Source organism: Echiichthys vipera (genome assembly GCF_963691815.1).
Source record: "Echiichthys vipera genome assembly, chromosome: 14".
NCBI classification, from domain to species: Eukaryota; Metazoa; Chordata; class Actinopteri; order Perciformes; family Trachinidae; genus Echiichthys; species Echiichthys vipera.
This window is the reverse complement of record NC_139839.1, coordinates 12,860,943-12,884,032: the sequence shown is the minus strand read 5'-3', so window position 1 is coordinate 12,884,032 and position 23,090 is coordinate 12,860,943. Positions and strand designations below refer to the sequence as shown.

The 23,090-nt window shown below is 39.9% G+C and overlaps 3 protein-coding genes across 3 annotated transcripts in view; 1 reads left to right on the top strand and 2 right to left on the bottom strand.

Annotated features, from left to right (window-relative positions):
* Positions 1–1,072, top strand: part of medag (mesenteric estrogen dependent adipogenesis) — a 1,878-nt gene extending 806 nt beyond the window's left edge. The window contains exons 3-5 of the mRNA XM_083927533.1: positions 1–11; positions 99–272; positions 367–1,072. The exon at positions 1–11 is cut by the window's left edge and continues 105 nt beyond it. Of these exons, the coding sequence (XP_083783659.1) occupies positions 1–11; positions 99–272; positions 367–381 (200 nt within the window). The 3' untranslated portion in view covers positions 382–1,072. The remainder of the gene's footprint in view (positions 12–98; positions 273–366) is intronic.
* A 153-nt stretch (positions 1,073–1,225) lies between these two features.
* Positions 1,226–5,029, bottom strand: alox5ap (arachidonate 5-lipoxygenase-activating protein; the record flags this gene model as incomplete). Its single annotated transcript, XM_083927448.1, has 5 exons — positions 4,931–5,029; positions 4,731–4,812; positions 2,688–2,758; positions 1,474–1,555; positions 1,226–1,388 (listed from the first exon to the last, which is right to left on the bottom strand). Exons 1-5 carry the CDS (start codon positions 4,998–5,000, stop codon positions 1,226–1,228), a joined length of 468 nt encoding a protein of 155 aa, XP_083783574.1. The 5' UTR covers positions 5,001–5,029.
* Positions 5,030–7,696: 2,667 nt separating this feature from the next.
* uspl1 (ubiquitin specific peptidase like 1) lies at positions 7,697–21,790 on the bottom strand. The gene is made up of 9 exons (XM_083926772.1): positions 21,665–21,790; positions 20,561–20,718; positions 19,466–19,588; positions 18,440–19,355; positions 16,813–16,923; positions 14,285–14,414; positions 12,468–12,593; positions 11,669–11,829; positions 7,697–10,134 (listed from the first exon to the last, which is right to left on the bottom strand). The coding sequence occupies exons 2-9, from the start codon at positions 20,684–20,686 to the stop codon at positions 8,336–8,338; spliced, it is 3,492 nt and encodes a 1,163-aa protein (XP_083782898.1). The 5' UTR covers positions 20,687–20,718; positions 21,665–21,790; the 3' UTR covers positions 7,697–8,335.
* Between the last annotated feature and the right edge of the window lie 1,300 nt (positions 21,791–23,090).

Genomic DNA, 23,090 nt, shown 5'->3' with positions numbered 1-23,090 from the left:
ACAGGGTGGAGGCAAGCAGGATGTTTCTGTCAAGTTGTTCAGTACATCTCAGAAGTTGTGTTTTGTTTTATTGAAAGTGACTCTTTTCCTTATATCAGATTGACTTCACTGAAGTAATGGAAAGCTGGGCAGCAAACAACATCCACCTCATAACTGATAAGTTACTAAAAGTCAAACCTGTGTGGAGAGACGCCTCTTTCACCCTCAAATACTACTCCGACGCCCTCTTTGACTTCCCACACTGGTTTGGGTTCAGTAAAAGAAAATTTAATGTGAGTTTTTTGTTCTTATTCTTCTTATCACTTTAACTTCTCTGTATTTGTCAGTTTGCACTTTTCTAACTTGTCTTCTCTGCACATTTTAAAGTTGAGACTGACATGAGCCAGCAGTGGATGGAGAGCAAGAAAGAAAAGAGTTTAATCCACTCAGTTTTGGACGGAGTCTGTTCCTCAAGAACGATTCTTGATCAACAGATGGTTGTAACCTGCCAGGGGAAGGACCTTGCTCCTGGGACTGCTGGAACTGCAGGAACTGCAGGAACTGCGTTATAATCGCTGTCGGGTCCAGATTTTTCATCTGTTCAGTGAGCGCAAACCACAGACAAGGACTGACAAGGAAATTCTGAATGCTCGACAAAATGCTCGAGTGTTTGTCGTCCTGGATCCTCGATGGTAGAAAGAAGCTCCCCACTGACATCAGGGCAGCAGAAACAATACACATCCTACGCCTCAGACTGCAAACTCACCTGTTCAGCTGGCATCTTGGCCCATTCATTTAAAAAAAAAAAATAAACAGCAGCCTTTCTCTGTCTGCTTTCTAACATGTAGCACTTTAATTTGAATTTGATGTTGTGTATGCGTGTGTGGGTGTATCTTCATGGTTGAATGCTGTTCTCGTAAATTGCTTTTGATAAAAGCATCCCCATTCATACATGTATGTAATTTAAATAATGCCATGGAAGATAAAGCCATTTTCTGTCTAAATTGGTTATTGTTTTTCTATTAAACCTGGGTTTACCTCACTTGATTGTTGTATGAGTGGTTGAGTCGGTGCTACTGCAGAATGAAAGTTTGTAGACATTTGTTTCTAAGAAGTTTTTATAAATATATATTTTTTAACCACACTTAAACATAATAAAATGCTCTTTAAACCAAATAAGAGAACAGAGTTTTAATTCAATTAAAGGATAAAAGCAGGGAGAAGTCATTACGTGACACACACTGCACTAAGGGATGAGGAGAAGAGCAGATGCAGCGCTGGTGATGGTTTCCACTTGCTCCTTATACTTGGTGCCGTAGGAGCGCACCAGCAGGTAGTTGAAGATGCCAACAACGCACATCAGGAGCAAGAAGAAGAGGACGCGTTTTCCAAACAGGTAGCCTGGGGTGCTATGAAGAAATGTGAAAAAACACATCGGATCAACCATACCTCTAAACACAAACGCACAACATAGATAGCTTGTTGTTTATTTACCTTTGAGAGGTTTGTCCCATGTATCCAACAAAATACTTCTGCCTGACTACAAGATAGATGATCCCAGCAAAGGCAGCAGGAGCTTTGAACAGATGACATAAAAAAAAACATTGAATCAGCTACTGTGTATAACCATGTGGTTTCATGATACCAAAATAAATCATAAAGATGCAGCATAAACTGATTCTCATTCCCAACTTTTCCCATAAGGAACCCCTTTTTTTTAAATTTTTATTATTATGGAGCTACAGAACAACTTATAAGCTGTTATTAAAACAGTAAAGACAATAACTGCAGGAGGTTTGTGTAAAACGAGCGATATGGATGAACTTTGAGCAGATCATTTCCTGTGCATGTTGCATCAGAAACATTTCTATCAATCATATCAACTTTATATGCTTCTTTTTATAACGGAGTAATAGTTTTACTCTCACTTGTCCGTTGTCCTATGAGCTCTTTGGTTGTTTTGACTGCATACTTTTCTGATGCAGGATTAAGTTTAGTCTATTCTCGCTCATTTGTAACTTATAAGATTCAATACACTGTAGGAAACAATAAATAAACATTATGTTAATGCCTTTCTTGCATTAAACAAAGAAAATATATACATAAAAGCTATACCAGAAACAAAACAAAAACCCTTTTAACATGAGTCTAATCTGAACTACCCAAAGTAGCGTGCCTCTATCATGTGATGTTTTTGTTTATGTAGTTATCTTATAAGTCAGTAAAGCTCATAAAACAGATGGTAGAGGGCGAGCGTGCCTGTGTTGGCTATGTAGGAAATCCCCTCTCTTGCTTTAGGCAGTCTGCGTTAGAGACTCCTTGTTTTTAAAAAGTATTTTTTGTTGGATAAACTGTGAGCCGGGCCTGACATTGGTGCCTGAAATCTCTAATGCTCATGTGGCTGAATGAGAGCAAATCCCTGCAGCCGGGTTCAAAAACCTTGAGGAAATCCTTCTCCTGTTATAGCAGCACATTAATGCTCATATGGTTTGTGCTTGAGAGTCCACATACTTTTTAAAATTGGATTATAGTGTAATTATACTAATTTTAAAACAGGTGTAGCTCTAGATGTGCTGCTTCTTGACAATACTGTAGGGGAATAAGTAATCTAGACATAAAATTATGTCTAAAGAACTCTGTGTGTGGGTGTATTCTGTTTACAGGACAAAAGTGTGTCGTGTCATATGCAGTAAGTGATTAATGATTACCTTGACTGAGGCACAGACCGGCACACCACATCACTGCAAGGAAAGTGGGGTAGGCGTCCATGCAGTTACGACTGGAAGATACGCAAAAGGTGTAATTAGCACATTTCAAGTCACATTCGTGTAGAAACTATATGGCGCAATCGGACAACTGTTACAGATAGTGCGGAGACTGATAGAAAGCCCCTGTTTCTGTGACTGGAAAAGTTTTGAATCTGCAGAGCAGGAGTGGCTGTGAAAAATAAAAAACAGTGCATGTGCTAGAAAACCCACTGTGGTTGTCTGAGTGCTGGAGACACTGAGTTAAAATAGGAAGCCAGGAAATACTGAGCCCACTCAGAGTCGGCACGTACCGGCTGTTGCAATACATTGCAATAATCAGTACAATGTGTTGCACAGAGCCATGATGTCCCTCAAACCTTTTCCAGTCTCACGCATGTAAAGAGAGATATAAGAAAAAAAACAAAAAAAAAACATCCGAGGTTTTCAGCCTGTAGGTTGGGACCCTACAAGGGACCCCAAGATCAATCTGAAGGGTCACAAGCTGATTTGTCATTTCTCAATTTTCTTTTGCTGGATACTTTTACCTCTTTGTACCTCTAAAACCCTTAAAAAGAGATATTACAAAGACGGTAAACTGTCACCGAATGTTTGCATCACATTATTAGAGGTTGAAATCCTCACATTACCTCACATTACTTCCAATACAGGATGTGGTTAATGTGTCCTTTTGAAAACAGGAAGTGCATCGTTGCTCACGGGTTAATACAGCGGCTGGACTGAACACTGAGACGTCGTGCCAGTTACAAATATTGCATTTGAATTTTAAGCTGTAGCCCTGGTTGTTGAAACACAGTTAAGAGATGAAGTGTGTGCCGCAGCATGATGCCTTATTCTCTGCAGCGATGCAACTTGTGATTATTTTCATCATAGATTATTTGTTGACTATTTTTCCAAATAGCCAATGGTTTGACCTTTAGAATGTGAAATAATTCATATTACATTATAGACTAGGCTATTACATATTTGTACTACAACTATAAGGTTATACTATACTATTACTATTTTGTATATTACTACATCTCACTTTACACTATGCATCATGTCACTATGCTTCATATTATACTACTTTGTGTACTGTGTTAATGTTAAATTGATCCCTGCACTACATTATATTATATTAATACAGAAATCACTACCAAGTACCATTACTTAATCATATATTAGTCTGGTGTACACTGGTTTCATACACCTCTTTACTCTGCTCATTACACCAGTGTCACTTTATCAGCACAATTCACTTTACCATGCTATTAGTGCGGTTTTTATTTTGATCATATTCTTATTTTAGTTTATGTAATTCATATTATTTGTTTCTGCTTTCTATACTTATCTATATTTATCTCTGTTTATCTGTTCCTGTTCGGCAACAATCACATTTAAATCAAAAAAAGGTTCATCGTGTCTTACAATCTCACAAATCCAGATGTAACAAAACAGTTGTAGACTTCACAATAAATGGAGTAATTGTTTGTTTGATTGTTGAACTGAGGACTCTTAAGTAGTCAGATAAATGTACTCTTGAGTTGGTAAAAGCTTATGTGCCAAGCGGTTTTGCAATCAGTGCAAATGTTTCCTTTTTTTGAGAAACAAGCGGGCTCTTATGTTGCATACGATCCCTGGACTGAAACTAGAAACAGAGCAAGACACCGGTTTATAAAGTCCACAGACTCCTTTAAATTTAACACAGGATGATGAGTCATCTCCCTGAGAGGCTGGAAGAGTAAATGTTTTCCTAATAACTCTTCTAACTTCCCAGCAAGCATTCAAATGAGCTTTGTACCAGTTTTTTCCCCAACCCTATCTGGGAGTGTTCAGTCAAATGAGGACGGCCTCTCAATGGAGGCAATATTCAGGGAAATGTAAAACCAAATGGAAAGTTTATGAGCGTTAATAGAAGGAAACAAAAAATACGGAAATCTCATTGTTTCAGTGACATATGTTACATTAGATTACCAGAGAAACAGAGTATGAAATGACACTTACTTGGCACAAGAAACACGTTCAAAAGCGGCTGTGTTGATATTTTGACAGCTGCACTCCTTCTCCACCTTCAGGGCAAAGAAAGCTGTAAACACAGAGATCATTATTATCATCACAAAGTCCTTTAACTGCATTTCTTCAACTATTGTTTCAGAGTTTTAATTAAAAAAAACTATTATAAATGTTTCTTGCTTTTTTCTCACCGTTTTGAAGCACGCTGATGAGGGTGACGATGACCAGGAGGTAGATGTTTTCCACCACTATGATGTCCATGATGACCTGAGATCAGTCGGAGCAGGTTGATGGAGGAGCTTCTCTGTGCGTCTTTACAATCCTTTATATACCTGATCTGCCCCTCTATGTCATCATGACCTCCCCCATCCCACCTCCATCCTACATACACACTAGTTTGTGGCTTCCTCTTTATGTAAATTATGCTTTGACTTAATACAGAGGGGTGCAAACAATACTTCCTCTGTATTTGTGGGAGAGATTGCACACACATGCATATGCTTAAATTTGCATCGCGGTTACTGTATTTTGATACTCTTTGAGGCTCTTTGAGGGGTAGTATTTCTGTCAAGTAAACAAGACCAATACACAGGAAATGTGTTAATATATAAAATATGATAGGACTGGTTAAATATGACTAGGCTTTTTTTACAGCACACATTTGGCTGTAGGCATCTTATTGTAGCTTAAACCCAGGTGTTAACATTCAATAGCTCCTAAGTGTTATTAATTACACCTGTGCTCTTACTTTCAAGGCCAAAATGTCTGCTGCAGTGTTGGAAGAAATACTGAGATCTTTTACTTAAATAAAAGCAGCAATAACATATTATAAAAAATACTCCACAGGTGAAATACGTGCATTCATAAAAGTAGAAGGTAACATATGTAACATAGGTGCATAGGTAACATAACAGTGTACTTCAAGTGTGTCACACAGGGTAGAGTTGATCTGCGAAGTAACTCAGTTGCTCTAGTAACTGTATCAAAAAAATATAGTGGAGGACAAAATTCACCTGTCAAATGTAGAGAAGGAGAAGTAGCCTTTAATCTCGTGTAACATGCAATATTGTAGTAAAAGACAAGTGAGTCAGCAGGTGCATACATGCAACACTCGAGTAAATGTTACTCTCCACCACTAGTCTGCTGTGAAAAAGGTATTTAGTGCAGACAATCATAGGGAATTTACAAGCCGTCTCAACTACTTGGCCTATCAGCAGTCAAACAGCACCTGCATGTGCTTTTGAATGGTAATGCAGCAGTGATTGTATAGTCTTACTGTCATTTCTCCACAATGTAATCCAACAGATGTTGTAGTTTACACAGAAAGCTGTAGGCCTATTCATTATTTTCTCCTATATTGATGTAAGGAATCCCATTAGAGCCACGACCTCCTCCCTATACTTTCACTGTGTTCCGTTAAGATCAGTTGTAACACAATATAAAGATATTATAAGTGGATTCATTATCGGCTAGCAAAGGATGGCATTAATTAAAAGAGAAATGCAAACGGTAAAATTAAAAAAATAAAACCAAATCCAAATTAAATCATTTTTATTAATTCATTATTTAAAGACACAATACCGGAATACGATTATAAATTGGCAGACCACTACATTTTATTTAAATTAAATTATAGAACATTTCACCGATTTATGATATCTCTTTAATTCTCTCTAATTAATTGCAACACTAAAAATCTATATCGTTACCTAGAAAAACAAAAGGAGAAATGCTATAGCTAAACTAGGAGTTGGTACAGTAAGCAAGCAACGTAGAAATGCGATACTGTTCATGTGTTGGGAGTACAGGAACAAGAACTAGATCACGCTTTGACGTCCCCTGCACATAAGTCCCATATGGTCTAGCGGTTAGGATTCCTGGTTTTCACCCAGGCGGCCCGGGTTCGACTCCCGGTATGGGAACAACACTTTTGCTTCTGTTGTAACATATGTCTTCATATGAGGCGTGGTAAAGCTCGTTTCAGTGTCTTTAATTAATAATTATTCGCGTTAAATAATATACAGGGAGCTACATTAATAACACAACGACCACCAGGTGGCTGTAGCTGAATGGAAGACAGCATGGATTAATGTTGGGTATGGTTTCAGGCAAACAAATCAAACTTCTAACTCAGTAATTGCATGCGACTGTTAATTTTGTTCTGAAAGACAAATGTAATTTGGATGTAATGCAGGTTGTCTCATTAAAGATACATTTAGTTTAGTTCATGCTTGTTCGCCTGGCTGTGGCAAATACTGAACACCTTGTGTTAAACTTTATCATTGGCAAATACTAATTATATAGAACAATGAGACATTATGTTTGCCTGTTAACGATGAAAAGGAAGATTTCCATTTCCTGATTCTTTTAGGTTGCAATCGTCTATTCCCATATTTAAAGCCACACTCTCAATTTGTCTAGTAAGTTGCATTTTCAACTTCCATATTTTGACCACAAACATGTTTTTTCGTTTCTTTCTGTCACTCAACTGTTACTGCTAATTCTCAGCTTAAGTTGTAATATTTTTCTCAGCACATTACCACTGATATCAGCACATTGTTAGAGGTTGATGTTTTAGTAATAAATGCATGTTTGATTGGGAAACAATGCTGAACATATACATATATAATATCCTGTTATATAATATTCCTTGTTAAACTGATTATGCTTTTAGTTACTTTCACCAGACTATTAATGCTTCAGTTAAAATATGTCATAATCAGTAACAGTTTCACTCTCAGCTAGTCTCAGGCTGATCAGTACTTTAACTTTGAAGAACTGTTGAGAGTTTGTATTATGTGCAAAACTGTGTCTCCCACGTAACTAGGTGCTTGTATAAATTCAAAAGAGTATTAACAGTGACTTTAAAAAAACCTAAATATAAATATTTTATTCTAATATTTTTCTAAATGTCAAATTAATAACATTTATGTACAAAAAAAACATCTTAATTCATCTAAAGTATTTATTAAACACTTTAAAAAAAACAACTGTATTTCAGTTAATTTCTCAAAATAACAAAACAGAGCAAACAAACAGCTTTGGCTGTAAACATGATTTCTTCGTACAGTGCAGTTAAATAATATATTTACATTCAAAGTGCCAAACTTACAGAAAGAATTTTAAGGTTTACAAATATCGTCCCAACAGTTTAAGAGATATTTTGCTGATTTAAATCTCCCTCTGTTGCATGCCAATGTGGGCAGTTGTGTGCAGATTAAGGGTGTTTGGCTTCCCTCTATGGCTGCAGCGCATGGCGGTGGTAGGTCTGCTGAGAGTCTGCTGAGACCGCGTTGTCATTTGACGCATGGGCGCTGCTCTACTGTGGGCATATCTTCCACAGAGGGGAGCCAAACACCATTCATCTGCACACACTGCTATGACACAGAGCTGGTTTTTAAATAGCAAAGTATTCCTTTAACATGTATATAAACTTCAATAACCCATCGAAATGAACAGCAACATAAACACGGAGATTTCACTAGTTTAAACTTGCAAACTCTTCACTTGGAACTGGCTGACCCGTCTGACTCATAAGATTTTCCTCATGATACCAAGTCACGGTTGTGGTTATCCGTGTTTGGAGCTGGCAGAAATCACCCATCACCCCATGACTCAAATAAAAAGTCAAGCGCCTCGGTCTCCATCTCACTTGGTCTCTGAGCCACAGCCTGCGAGAGAAACTCATCCAGGAAGTTTTCAGTGTTGGGCGCGTTCACCTGCGACACTGCGCCGACCACACCGACCCCGCAGTCCATCTGGTTGACTCCATCTTGCCCGCTGGCGATCATCTCGAGTAAGCCGGTGCTGTCTGGTGAAAGGTTGCTGGCTGTGGTTGCTGGCGAGAGCAGGTCTGAGAGGTCGTCACAGACTGAGCCGTCGTAGGTGCTGGAGGTGACGGTGTTAGGGGAGCCCTGATGACCCAACATGTCATTTAGCTTAGCGAGCTTCTTCTTCTTTGCCTTCAGTTTCTTTATCAGCTTGTACCTGAGGGCCTCTGTGTCGCTGAGACCCGGAGGAAGCTTTGAGGGCTCGCTGCGATGTTTCTTTGAGGAGGATATTTCAGGGAGGCGCTTGGCTCCAGGCATAGGAAGCGATGTACCAGACACCGCTGTAGTGTTTGCAAGGCGGTTAGAAGTTATGGGTTGAGACAGATTCGATCTGCCGTTGAGAAGCGCAGGAGGTGGGAGCGGGCTTTGGGTCTTGGAGTTCTTTGCACCGAACCCACCGTACATTTCTGCAGCTTTTAGTGGGAGACCCTTGCTCTCCTCTAACCTGAGCTGTGGTTTAGGGAAGAGTGCTCCAGGAGTCTGCGGTCTTCTCACCGGGTTGGGCGTAGAGTGAGCGGGAGGAGGGGGCTTTTTTGCTTGTGGGAGCGAGGTGGGCGTGTGGGTCGGGACGAGTTTAGCAATGGGCTTGTGAGCGTGGTTGAGTGGGTGTTTGCTGAGCAGGAAGGACCAGCGGGCATTCTGACACGGCAGTGGGGGACTTTTCTGAGCAATGGAAAGGGGTGAGGCATCTGTAGAGGACACTGGGGAGGATTGCTGTGTAGTTTCAACAGATGGTGTGTCATCCTGAGCAGCAGAAGCAGCAATCTTAGGTTTGCTACTGATCGCTTTGGAAGGCCCCGAAGATGCAGGTGATGAAATAAGCGGAGCATCTTTTGATGCGGCTGCCTTTTTAACTGTTTGTTTGCTCCCGGTTTTGGCTCTGCCAGCTCCTCTTCCTCTCCCTCTGCCTCTCCTGCCACCTGGCACAAATGTAGGATCACTAGACGAGCCATCCGCAGAATCTATAGTGGTGGGGAGCTCCACGTCAGGGCTGCGAGACATTTCATTGCCGATTACAGCGGAGGAGCTATCTGGTGTAGAGACAATTTTTTCAATCCTGCTCGGAACACTCAAATCCTCAGTTTGTTCTGTCTCATCTGGAAGCTTCATTTCTGAATCAGGTTTCATTTCCACCAGTGTGAGTGTAATGATGTCATTGTGAGAAAGGCCCTCGAAGGCATCGAGCAGCGTTGTGGAACCTATTGACGTATCAACGTTGGCCGTGACCGTTGTGTCCATGACCGTTGTGTCCATGACGCCGCTGCTGTCTTCAGATAATGCAAGTGCACAGATATCAACAATGTTGTCGTTAGGCGTTAGAAGGGACTGTTGGGGAGTGTAAGCCCACAGTTCGTCTGCTGGTAAGTCTCTATCCCCTAGACTGGGCTTAATTGGATTTTTAGCGAGGGCAGATTCAGAAAATGTGCTGGAGGGAGAACAGGCAGGAGACTCTTGACCCTCCTCCTCCTCCCAGAAGACGATGTGCATCTCCTGAGCCGGGACCGGGAGCTTTTGGTGCCTCTTACAGTCCGGGTGTTTCAAGTCGTCATATTCCAGCCATGTTCCTGTCAGGAACAGATACAACAATACACTATTAGAATAAAAAAAGGAAAATACCTCCCATAGACTATTAATCTTTTTCCCTGAAACCAAGAAAGCAGAAGCACATAGAAAAGAACACAAACGCTGCAAAAACCTAATGCAGAATTATAATCATAAATTGATAAAAACCACACTTGATAGGCCACAGAATAAATTATCTATAAATGACAATGACAACAAGCTCTGAATGGCTGGAGTCTTCCGCAGTTTAACATTGCATGAATTGTCCAGCAGAATGTGCTGTTGGCAAACTACCTTGTAGAGGAAGATAAAAATCAGCCTTCATGAGACTCAACTGAAGTGTTTGTGGTTTCACACAAAGTGCAAAGAAGCTAACAGAGAAGCAAAAGTTTTGATTCAGTTCAGCTATCCATGTAAAAACACAGGGATACAGCACATCATCTTAGGACTAAATATGGTCCTAAAAAGATAAAACTAACAAGTAATTAATTTAATCAAATTTAAGGACCCAACACTACATAGTTTGATACACAGGTCAAGGTTAATTGTTGTTACAACGATAAGAATTTTTACAATAAGAACTAGCAGGCAAGGGTGTGAGGCAATGAGGCAACAGCTGGAAACATGCAAACAGCGGGACAGTAATGCTACTAAAATTAAGTAAAAATATCAAAATAACTTAAATTTCAATTCTTATATATATATATATATGCAAATTTCTAATCAGCCAATCACATGGCAGCAACTCAATGCATTTAGACATGTAGACATGGTGAAGAGGATGTGCTGCAGTTCAAACCGAGCATCAGAATGGGGAAGAAAGGTGATTTAAGTGACTTTGAACGTGGCATCGTTGTTGGTGCCAGACGGGCTGGTCTGAATATTTCAGAAACTGCTGATCTACTGGGATTTTCACGCACAACCATCTTTACAGAGAATGGTCAGAAAAAGAGAAAATAACCAGTGAGCAGCAGTTCTGTGGGCACAAACGCCTTGTTGATGCCAGAGGTCAGAGGAGAATGGCCAGACTGGTTCGAGCTGATAGAAAGGCAACAGTACCTCAAATAACCACTGGTTACAACAGAGGAATGCAGGAGAACACCACCTACTTTCTAGCAGATAGAAACAGCAGCAGAAGACCACACTGACACTTTATTAAGCACCAGGTATGCATAATAAGGTGGCTGATGAGTGTATATCAGCGCATATATCGTATCTAACTCTGTGACTGGATTCTAACCTGTACTAACACACTAACATCCTGACACTTATTCTTCTTTTACACTTCATTTTGTTGATAGGTTAAAATGTTTTTGTATAGTTGCACTGTCGTTATTTGCTGCTCTGTGTGCCCTGAATTGCCCCCCGGGGACAAATAAAGTTTTTTGAATTGAATTGATATATATATATATGCCCTGATATATATATTCAAGTATCTTCAATGACCAATTATTTTATTTATCTACCTACATTTCACAACAGTGAAATCAGGTAATAAAACTACAATACACACATAATTACACATAAAACACCTACCATCAGAATTACATATCCAGGTGACAAAGTGTTTAAGTCGATGGTTGTACTGTATGACAGTGGTGACGGAGTAGCGTTTCCCCTTGAAGGTGAAGGTGTAGATTTTGACATCGTTGTCAGGAAGCCCCTCAACAAAGTGCAGCACAAACACCGGAGGCACACTAAACAAGACACAAAACAAAAGTTTGGTTAAAAAATAAAGGAGAAAAGAAGGCCCAAGAAGGACACTCTTAATAATATGTTGGATATGTGATGTTACGCTTAATATTTCATAGTGGACATTGAAAAGAAAATACAGATTTCTTTTAATTACAGACAATTTCAACTGTGATAATTGGTCATTTCCTTCACCCTGGTAATCAGTTAACACCACTTTCGGACAGATATTGCTTTGGCTCAACACCTGTAGGCACACAACTCAACTTAATTGGCTAGTTTTGTGTGGCTGCGGAGGCACACAGCTTCTTACCGTGTCCTGTAGAGACGTTTCAGTTATCCTGCTGATTTCTGTTGGACTTGGCACTACGGGTTTTTTTTTTTAAATAATCATTAAAAACTTAATTTGGAGGATGAGAAAGCCACTTTGTCCGTATGTAATCATTCAATAGCTAATGGTGTTTGTTAAAAAGATATATCAATTTACCCCCTGAGCTTCAACAGCTCAAGTTAAATAATTTCCTAACAGTAGATGTAATTACTGATGTGATTACTTTGCAAATGGTGGCTGGATTTGAAGCAAATTCCAACGGTGGTCCTCAGACAGAACTCTGTCTGATCTGGGCCTAAAGGTAATTCTTACCTCTCCAGCATCATAGTCCTCCTCTGATTCTTCTGGCAGCACACATTGCACGGGGCCAAGTGCACTGCATCAAGTGGGCACCACTCTGGCAAAAGATTTGTGAAGGTGGGGAGAGTTTTCATAACCCTGAAAAGCACAGCGAGAAACACGTTCATGACTTATACTTTTAACATAAGAGGAGAATGTGTTATGAGAATATTTGTACATTTTATTCACATGTCAGCATGTACTGGCTATTAGTTGTATCTTGTATTCTAGTTTCATCTACATATGCCAACAACCAGTCGAACTTGTACTGTATCACGGTAACAGTGACTGTTCCTAACTGACGAAAAACTAAGAAAGACCAACAATGTACGTCAAACCGTCTAAGCCACCCACCAAATTAGTTTCCTAAATGTTTATCCCCTTAATCCCGTTTCCAATTAAAGATATTTTAGTTTGAACCCAGGTCTGTGTCATGGCAATGTGGCCACTGTGTTCAGATAAATGGGGTTTAGCCTGTCCTCGTAGTGGGGGAAAAAAGAAACTAGTTTGTGTATAGTAAATTGATTGTTTAACACGTAAATATTCACAAAATAAGGTTTTGACCTTAATTTTCCAAAATCACAATTTCTTAGTAAGATGTTTATGATCCACCAAGATTCTTGTTTACATGCAGCCCTGCAAAATAGGAGCCACTTTCATTCCTTTGACCGCCTTCTTGAAAAGGTCTGCAATGTTTTGTGCATAAACCTGTTGATATCCAAGTCGCCCAACAATCTAGGGGAAATTAATGATGTAACTTTAGCTAGTTTTCATGTTTAATTTGTACTCAAATATGCTCACTTTGCTTGTGATTGACATTTTTCACTATTGTCTGGCACTCAACGAATAATCCTTTAATCCTAAAAATAAAATGAAATCAAATGTTCCTAGACAGAAATGACAATCCCATCATGGCAGCCCCTCAAGAAAGGAGGTAGAATCATAATTTTTTTTTTCCTTTATCAAAACTTAGTTGTACTCTGTAAGATTTGTTTTCTATTTAATTGTCTTTTAAGTTCCTATCTATCAAAGAGTGAGTTAAAGCAATGGTGATTGATCATATGACCCACTAATGAAAGCAGTTGTTGCCTTTTTGCGGAGTATTCCAATCTACGTGTCTGTGGAGACATTTGTGGGATAGTGACGCTGCTGAATGTGGTTGGTCTGCCGGCCCAACCGGTTCACTTTGTTGACCTTTTTTATCTTTTTTTTTTTGCTCCTTTGTAAACTTTACTGAAACATTCACCACTCTACTTCCAGTCCGTCCCCTATATGTTCCCTTCTTACACACATGCACACGATCCTATTATACTTCTATCCTTACTACAAGCATGTCTCAAGTTGAAAGTTTCCAATTACAAGTGAACACAGCATATCTGGTTAGTGATGATCTCAGCCGGCAGACCAGCCGCTGTCAGCAGCGTCACTAACATGGTGGCCTATTTACATCAAGCTCAGGAATGTCGCCACAGACACACAGAAATAGAATAAAAGGCAAGTTCAAGTGCTTTCATTAGTGGGTCATATGATCAATCACCATTGTTTTAACTCACTCTTTGATAGAAAGTGACTTTAAAGACAATTAAATAGATGAAAATATTACACAGTACAACTATTTCCTTCTCAAAACAATCCCGAGGCAGAGTTGGGCCTTATCCAATTGCTTTGGTGTGGGATGCATTAGTTCCCAGCACGATAACTTTCTCTGTGCATTCACTCTTTAAAGCAAAACGACAAGCACTCGAGTGAAGCAAGTCAAGTGTGCAGCAACTTATTATTTCATCATCTACCATTCTTTAGTGGCAGTTTTGCATTCACTGCACTTGAACTCCCAGTGAAAAGTCGACTCGAAGAGAGGCTCCGCCCACGAGTCCATCTTCAGCAGAAGCGGCATGGCGAATACCGGAGTTTCCCTCTGACCTGAAAAAGCACAAACATGCAGCAGTTAGATCATCGTCACAAGTAACTGCAGGGGATTTTAAAGAATTGAATCTGTGGATCTTTTTTTCCCCCCCTCGACACCACATGTGTCTGCACGCCTGTAAATGAATAGTGTTTCTCTTCTACCTGTACTTAAACTGCGTGCATTGTTTCCCCCCTAACTATCGTTGCCCATCCCCTTGTATTTTCAGTTGGCAAAAAGCAACAGCCAGTAAGCAGGATTTCCCACTTTCATATAAAGCAGATCAAAACCCAAGATTTGCACGTCTAAACCTGTCAGTTCATGTTATCAGGTGATAATAGTTGCTTTGAAATTCAAGACTGACTCTTGCTTTGTATTCTCAACAGTGCAAAAAAACATAAAGCTCAATACATCAAGTAGGACATTAAGGTGTCTTTAGCGTTCTGATAATCCAATATGGAGCCGTTCACATTGTCTATAAGTCACGTGATTACATTTTGCAGAATCAACTTGCCAAAACAAGACAGGCTACTTCTTTATATAGTTCTATTTGTCGCTGTAATCTGTTGGCAAAGCAGTGGCATTAGGCATTATGAAATGTAATATTCATGAACAGAAGGCTTGAGGGGCCCTGGGAGCACTGTGTTGTTGAGTTTGTAAAACATTTGCTCAGACGTCTCTCTTTTGCTCACAGTAGAGATCGGTACAATTTGCATATTGTTCCTGAACTAAAACTGGGCTCTTATCAGCGCTGAAAGAGTAGAGAAAAAGTTACTATATAAATATAAATAAATATTTTATTTCTTTTTATTTATTCACTTGTCTACAGCTGTGTGGGAAGGTCATATTTGCCTATCCTATCTCTAAAAGGAAAGTCCATATTCATGAAATTGTATCCAATAAATTTGCCTCAGATGATCAATGTCTATTTACAATAAGCACTTTTTTGTGTTGTTTTATCAATGTACTCTAATATAAGGAGAACAGGCAAGTGTGAAATTATGACTACTACTTTGCACTAAGTTGATAAAAAAAGGGAAAAACAACGTGGCACACAACTGAAATTTCTTCTCTTGCCTTTCTCATCTCATGTAATAAAAATGTATTTTGAATAGGACAAGTGCGAACTGTGAATACCCATCAGGTAGGAAACAGGGATGATCCCGCATAATTCCATCTGAGGAACCTGATTTGGCTGCCAAACTCAGCTGAATTGTTGTCGCAGTGGCGGAAAGTGTTATGGAAGATCTCTGTTCTGTCTACACAGGAATGCTGAATGTCTGATTTTACATAGAACTGCCCGGTTTCTCCCAATAAATCACGATATATACCCCCATTTTGGAATACATGTTTTACTCAGCGTTGACATAAGAACATAGCAGAGTGCTAAATATTATTTAAATTTATGAACGAGATTCTGTCAAAAGCCCTTTTCACACAGAAATTCTGCAACAGCACCACAATGAAGGTACGACGCCCTAGGTTGTGATTTCACACAGCAGCGGCATTCTGGTTAGCAAAAGAGGCGTCAGCGTCTAGTGTGTGTGAGCCGATCTGCACCGCCAATCAACTGCTCAAACCCAACCCAATCCAAAAACCGCCAACTTGACAGATTAAGTAGCACAGTTGTCAGTAGAAAGAAGGACAGACGGACTGCAGTGGCATCCCTGTGTATGTTTGAGAGGGGAGAGTGAGAGAAATGAGACAGGGAAAGAGACAATAGACTATTGCAAATTATTCTGTAAGTTATTTATAACTGTGGGCCAACTCGCGCAGCACTGCTGTGCGTCGTTCTACCCTGACGGCTCTCCCGTTCACACAGACGTCAGCTCGGCGCTGTCGAGGCGCAACAGCCTTGCAACAAATAGGCAATGACAGGGGGAGCTCAGCAGGGGGAGGAGCTTAGAAATAGCTGTTTTCTCCTTGCAGCACTCTCTCTGACTGTCCCTTCACTCTCCTGTCGTTTCCCTTCTGTCTGCGGATTGCTACAGCGGGGGGAAATTTAATTAGACTCGAAAGTTGCATTTACAGCCAGAAAAGCAAACGGGCTATCTAAGTGACGTGCTCTGCCTGTCTGTTGATCGATTTCCACCGAGTCTGCTAAAACACCACGGTCCTTTGGTATGAAACCACAGCTAAGTTAAAGACACATCATGCTTCTGGGCAATTTGTTGTTTATTCCATTTTTTCTACATAGAGGCTAAATAGGGACAACACTTTCTGACTGCCACTGGCCTGAATACCACGCAGACTCTTGAAGTTGCAACCTGCACAGATAGTTTAAAATTTGAGGGCTGACCCAAAGTAGCGTGGATCAATGGAGACAGACATTAACTCAGAACGTCAACAAACATCACTCCTCCATACTGAATGCATTTCAGCTTTGCAGGTTATGTCTTCATTGACTGAGCTTACCCAGTTTGCAATGCAGCTTGGGCTGCAGTAGTTTGAAGGCGGACATCCTGAGACTCAGTAGGTCTGCATTGGCCTTTTGCAGCACATGATGTGGCAACCTTACAACACCATCTAAACAGAAACAACACACACGAATGCATTACTGTATATTATACAAACAAAATAAACATTTACCAGTAAATAAGCCCGCACAGGTGTTTTCAGTTATTCTGGCTAGTTAGACCTCTGCCTGGGGTTGAAGGTGGGCGGAGCTCTGATGGGAATTTATGAAGTCACAAATCTCCATCTACCAATAAGCATGAGGGCGTTATTTGGCCAGCGTTAATAAGGGCATCCACACAGTCTTGAGGGGTGTACTACGAAGCTGGATTATTGGGTTAGCAACGTATGTTGCGCTCAAAGCCTGGGTTAGCTGTGAAACCCAGCTAGATTATCAAATCATGGTATGGTGATGTGGTGGATAGATGGGGTCCATGTGATGATGCGGGCAGCTGAGTTCTGGACTAACTGGAGTTTATGGAGGGATTTGTGAGTGACACCGGAGAGGAGAGAACTGCAGTAATCGAGGCGAGAAGTGACAAGGCATGAACAAGAGTATACAAGAATTTTTACGAGAAAGCGCATTGAAACTAAAGCGGAAACCTTGGAGTGACAAATTAATTCTTTAATGAACTCTGATTGCGAGTTCCGTATTTGTCGATCCCCATTATCAAAAGAACCCTTGGGTATGTCCAGCGCACTTCGTAGTACACCCCCCCTGAAAAGGTCTGATCAGCCAGATTAATTGAAAACAATCGGTGGGTGTTCAGAGGCTTTAAAATGCTTTTAGTCCTGGGATTTGCATTTTCCCACTGATGGTTAGCAGTTCTTTTTTCCCAGTCAGATGGCAATAAGATATTTGGCTAGTCCAAAATATTTTCATTTCATAAAAACATGCCAGGGCCAGTCCACCCAAAGCACAAAAAACATGTTCTCAATTAACCCTTGCAGTATCTAGCAATGTGCCCAGATTTTGATGTTCCCAATCCCAGTACAATGGAGGAAAATAAATATACTGCTGTAATATTTCAATGCTCAACGTTTTGTTTCTCCACAAACAGAAGAAAGCTCAGGGATGGATATCTTAAAACCTGTACAACTCAAACTAACAAAAGTCTAAATAACTAACTGACAACTAACCACTAGAGGTGCAGAAAAAGAGAAGATACGGGTGACTCAGCACTGTAAGTGACATTACAAGACTGTCCTCAATTTAAGAAATTCTTAGTTGACTAATTGATTAGTTGATTTAATTGATAGATGTGTAAAGGCGAGAGTCTCTACAAAAAATCATGCAAATAGCACCACTTTAAATCTCGTGTTTACTAGATATGTGTTCATAGGTTTCTTGAAAATAAGTTATTCAGCATTTAAAAAAAGCATTAACGGGCATTTTATTGAGTTACCGACTAAGAGGTGGCAGCCATAGTTAGTGGTTTACAAAGAAGAGCAACAGAAGCAAAGGGGAAATAACATATGACTAACTTTCTGTTGATTGTAGATGCACTACCTCAAAAGAAAATACCCCACAGACTGTTGAAGTTACATTACACTCACAGACATACTATAGATTATCTTTTAAACTTACCTCTGCCAGTCTGTTGATGGATTTGAATGGCAGCGCAAACATCTTCGTATCCTCTCATCAGCTGCCAGACAGACGACCGCTGAGGCTCGTCTTTAGGTTTATGCTTTCTCAAGCTTTTGCATTTTACCAAAGCAACAAGTGTCGAGTCCAGCCAACACAGGTTATCGCTGTTCCTCCAGAAAAGCTGATTCGGGACAATAACAAGCTCATCTGACTCCTTTATTGTACCAGAGGACAAACTCCCAGATTCAGACTTGATGCCTCCTATGTCTTTACATGTGACGCTGTTTGCAGTCTGGGATTTCTGTTGCGTACTTGAGGTCTGCTCATTGTGCTGAGGCGATGGAGTATTGATTTCAGTTGAATAATTGTCCCCATTTGTGAAAAAAGACTGATTGGAATCCGGAGTGCAGCGCCTGTTCAGCACCTCAGGGGGATTCTTAACCTGCCCGAAGCCTTCCTCTGCCTCTGATGTACCAAAAGCACTGCGGTGAGGAGAGGGCGCAGGTTCTTCCCCATCGGCAGTCAACAAGGTTTCTGATGAGCACTGCAGGCATGGTAACGAGCATGTAGGAGGAGCAAAACCGTCATCCTCATCTTGTAGTGACTCCTGTCCTGCTGTCTCTGCAACTGGAGGATCACTGTATCCATTTACTTTTTCATTGTCTGTATGGGTCGCTGCATGTTGACCAATACTGACAACGTTCACAGCACCATGATCTGCTTTGCTGATGAGTGTGTCTGGAATACTTTGTTGCCCAAGACTGTCACATTCACTTGATCGCAGGCGTTTGTGTACAGGTTCAATAGCCTCTTCCGTTTCCAGTTCCACAGCATTTTTCCTTTTCTTCCCAACAGTGGGATCCAAGCTCGCCAAAACATCCTCCAAGGGCCGGCTAACCAGAGGGAAAAGGCACTAAGTGGGAATGGATATGTAAAGGTTAACATGGCAGAAAGCAAAAAATAAATGTGAAATGGGCTGTTCAGCTGGGTGTGTGTTTGAACGACAGCAGTACTGGGACGTACCTGTGGGTTCGTGCAGAGCGTGATAGACTCCTGGAGATTGATGCGGTAAGAACGCAGAGCATAGGTCAAGCCCTTCGAAGTACACCAGGGACAATGCTCCAGTGAAGCAGCTCTTTCCTGAACCTTCAATCAAAACATTTGTTTTAAAAAACAAAACACAGAAACATGGTATTAATAAAGAGACCATTTCATATTCAAACTCAAGTTATCAAACAGTTTTAAAGAACATGCAGAGCTAAACAAAACTTACATCTAGTTTTTGCTATTCAGGCACAAACACTTTTAGCCTACATACTGTAGCTTTTCATCAGCTGGATGGATTATTTCCTGCTGCCTTCTCTGCCATAGTTCAGCATCTCTTTAATTTCTCCAGTAGACAGCAGCATTATATTCTCCCAATCACATTTAAATACTCATCTGTACACATGCATAAGAGTAACCAAGAAAATATTTTGTTGCTTTACCTTGCATTTGGAGCAAAGAAGTAAGAATAAGAACTGAAATTGTCCGGTTTTGCTTTATTTCCCCTCTCTAAACCTGGCCTCAGGTTTCTGCTCATCAATATGAGTGTGAGTAACAGTTTAGTGAGGCTGAATTGCACATGTGAAGTGAAATAGTATCGATATCAGTAGGTATCAAGTACACCTTTTTTTAGGATGGCAAAGTCATGACCCGCCCTTCTCTGCCGCTGATTGATCTGGTGAGGTTTAGATTACTTTTATTATTTGTAAAGCCACACAATCAGGACATGGTCATTTGATCCACACTGAATACACACAGCACACACCAGCAATTCAGAGTCAACTATGGTATGGCACCCCTGTAGCAGTTTGGTGCCTTGTGAGCTGAATCAGAGTATCAGAGTAAGCCAATCAGAGACAGTAGGGCAGGTCATGCTTCCATACATACATAATAATCTTTGATTCCACACATCGTTATATGCTTCAACCAAAAACTTTCGCCTTTTACAATCAAAAGATTTCCATTTGTGTTTTGTTTGATTTGGATTGGTACTGCCCAGTCACAGTATTTTTCAAATATAATTCAGCTTTGCGCAAGTGACATCAGCTAGAGGAAAACAAGAGTTCTACTGACTTTTCCCAAGTACCCCACCAGTGGTGAGGCCAAAGCCCCCAAACCAGTGTCTTCACCAGTCATTGGCAAACCACCGCTACTCTTCTGGTCCACGGCTGTCCGGTGCCATTCAAAACATATTACCATGTCCCTGCAACCACGGCTCGCCTCCAAAGGAGCTGAGGAGAACAATACAGCACCACATGGGGCAATGTTACTCACTGCTTACAAGTTATTAAAGGTACATGGAAATGCACTCCCCTTTACAGTACCACAAGACTATATAATTCATGAGACTAAATAAAACTGTAAAGCAAGATTTTGAACATTGATGACTCTCACTTTAATATTTATATTAAAGAAAGAAGTATTGGATCTATCAGAATCAACTTTATCATCAAGTATGTAAACAGATTACATACCAGGAATTTGACCTGGTGATTTGGTGCTTAGCGGATGCAGAAATAAATGTATACACGTAGAAAACACAGAAAGACTACACCAAATGTATAAAATGTAAACACAGAATTTAGATATAGAAGTAATAAATATAGAATATAAAATATAAAATAAAGCACGTTAATCTCTCAGGTATTCAATTCACTGTATGGGTATATGTTTATTTAGAAATATCAATTTCTGGATTAAAAAAAACTATGATAAATAAATAATAAAGATATTTTATTCTTCATACTCTCCAGCCCTACTGCACATCTGTCTACAGGCCCGGTCCAAATGCGTAGTTATTTAGGATTATGTGTAATCTTTCACATCTATAGTTATTGTAACATCAACAGCCTAAAATCAGAGGAAAGTAACCAGTACCAGTGAGTGAAGAGGCATCTCAGAAGGCCAGTACATGAGGTACACTCAACTTTAACTCTATTAAAATGATTTAAGAAGATGCCCAACACCTATTGCCCATTAGCTAACTAATGCACTAACGCCACTATTACTTATTTCAAAAACAGTCAAACTTAATGCCGGGGTAAACTTCATTACCATGCCTACATGCACTGACCTGACTACTGGAGGCTAGCATGCTAACGTATTAGCCTAAAGCCCTTCATTCATTTCAGTCGCGAGTCTCATTTTCCGTTTTCGTGAATAAAATCTTGTACGTACCGAGATCACATTTAAATTATATTTGATGTTACGAGTCTGGTCGACGAAATCCATACACGCAGAGCCGTATTTATGAATCCCCGCCAGCAGACTGAACCCATGTGCATCCTTCTGCCAGTTCGTGTTAGAAACGTTCTGTTTCCGCTTGAGAAGCGGTTGTGCGGCGGCTTTTGTCTTCCCCTCTCTGACGGACAAAGGTTCCGCTGGCCCCCACGTAGCCTTTGCTCAAATTATTGTTCATGTTCGTGGATAGGTTGCAAGGCACTGCCCATCTAATCGTTAGGTGTACATGAATATGGACGTGATAAAATATATGCTGCGTTTAAATACGTAATTAATTATCATATCATTATAAATTAAAGGTTGAATATGTAGAATTTTCATTAAAAGCTATATTTTACTTAAAAGATAGACTGTATGAAAGTATTGATTTTCCATAAAAATAAATTTTTTTTAGTCTGAATTTAAAAAAAAAATGTTTTAACGGGTTTGACAATGACTTTCTGTCACGTTCTGTTTACATGGCAATAAAATGCAAGCCCAAATGACTATGTTTCTCCTTGATCGGTAATCTAACTTTCATGTTTACTTAGCTGTAACAGCTAATTGTAACTGTCAGTCAAACTCTTCTGCAATACTTGTTTTTATGGTGTGATTTGCCGGAGGGGACGGGTTCAAACAGACTCAAACAGACTCTGGTCTCCTGTAGGCTAGGGCTGGGTCTGACGAACTTGGCAACCTGAGTGGTGGAATTATTTACTGTTGTTGCGACGACGATTTTGAGACACAAGATGGCGGTGTTCTGCTCATTCTCCATATTCAACCTTTCATAATAGCGTAGGCCTAGGCAATTTTTATTAGGCAATTTCTTCTCTTCAAGGCATCATTTTAGAAGGTAAATATAAATCTCGAATACCATGGATTTAAGAGTGAAAAATATTATAATAATATTATTATTTATTTTTGTTTATTTATTGTTATTATGATTATTGTTTTTATTATTATTAGTGGTCCCACGGTGTTTTTAAACTGGTTTAGTCTGAGTTTATTAGAAACAGCTGCACAGAACTAATACATCGTGAGCTGATTTGAAATAGAAGAGCAAGCACCTTTCACATTTGTGAAGCTGTAAAAACAAAAAACAAAAAGAAGCACATTAACTTAATATCAAAACAAAGGATTGCTTCTCAAGATTGAAACTAATCAGAATAATTTTAAGATCTGAAATTTAAGATGGACTTGCACAGGAAGTCACATGAGATACTTCTATTTTGAGCCTGCAAATGCCTAATTCATTCAATCTGTACTTTACTTATCTGGTTTCGTAGATTAATTATTTATTTATTTGTGAGATATAAGGGTGGAGTTAGTTAGGTGGGGGAGGATGGGGTTTACATATGTCCCACCACCCTCACTCTGATTCCAT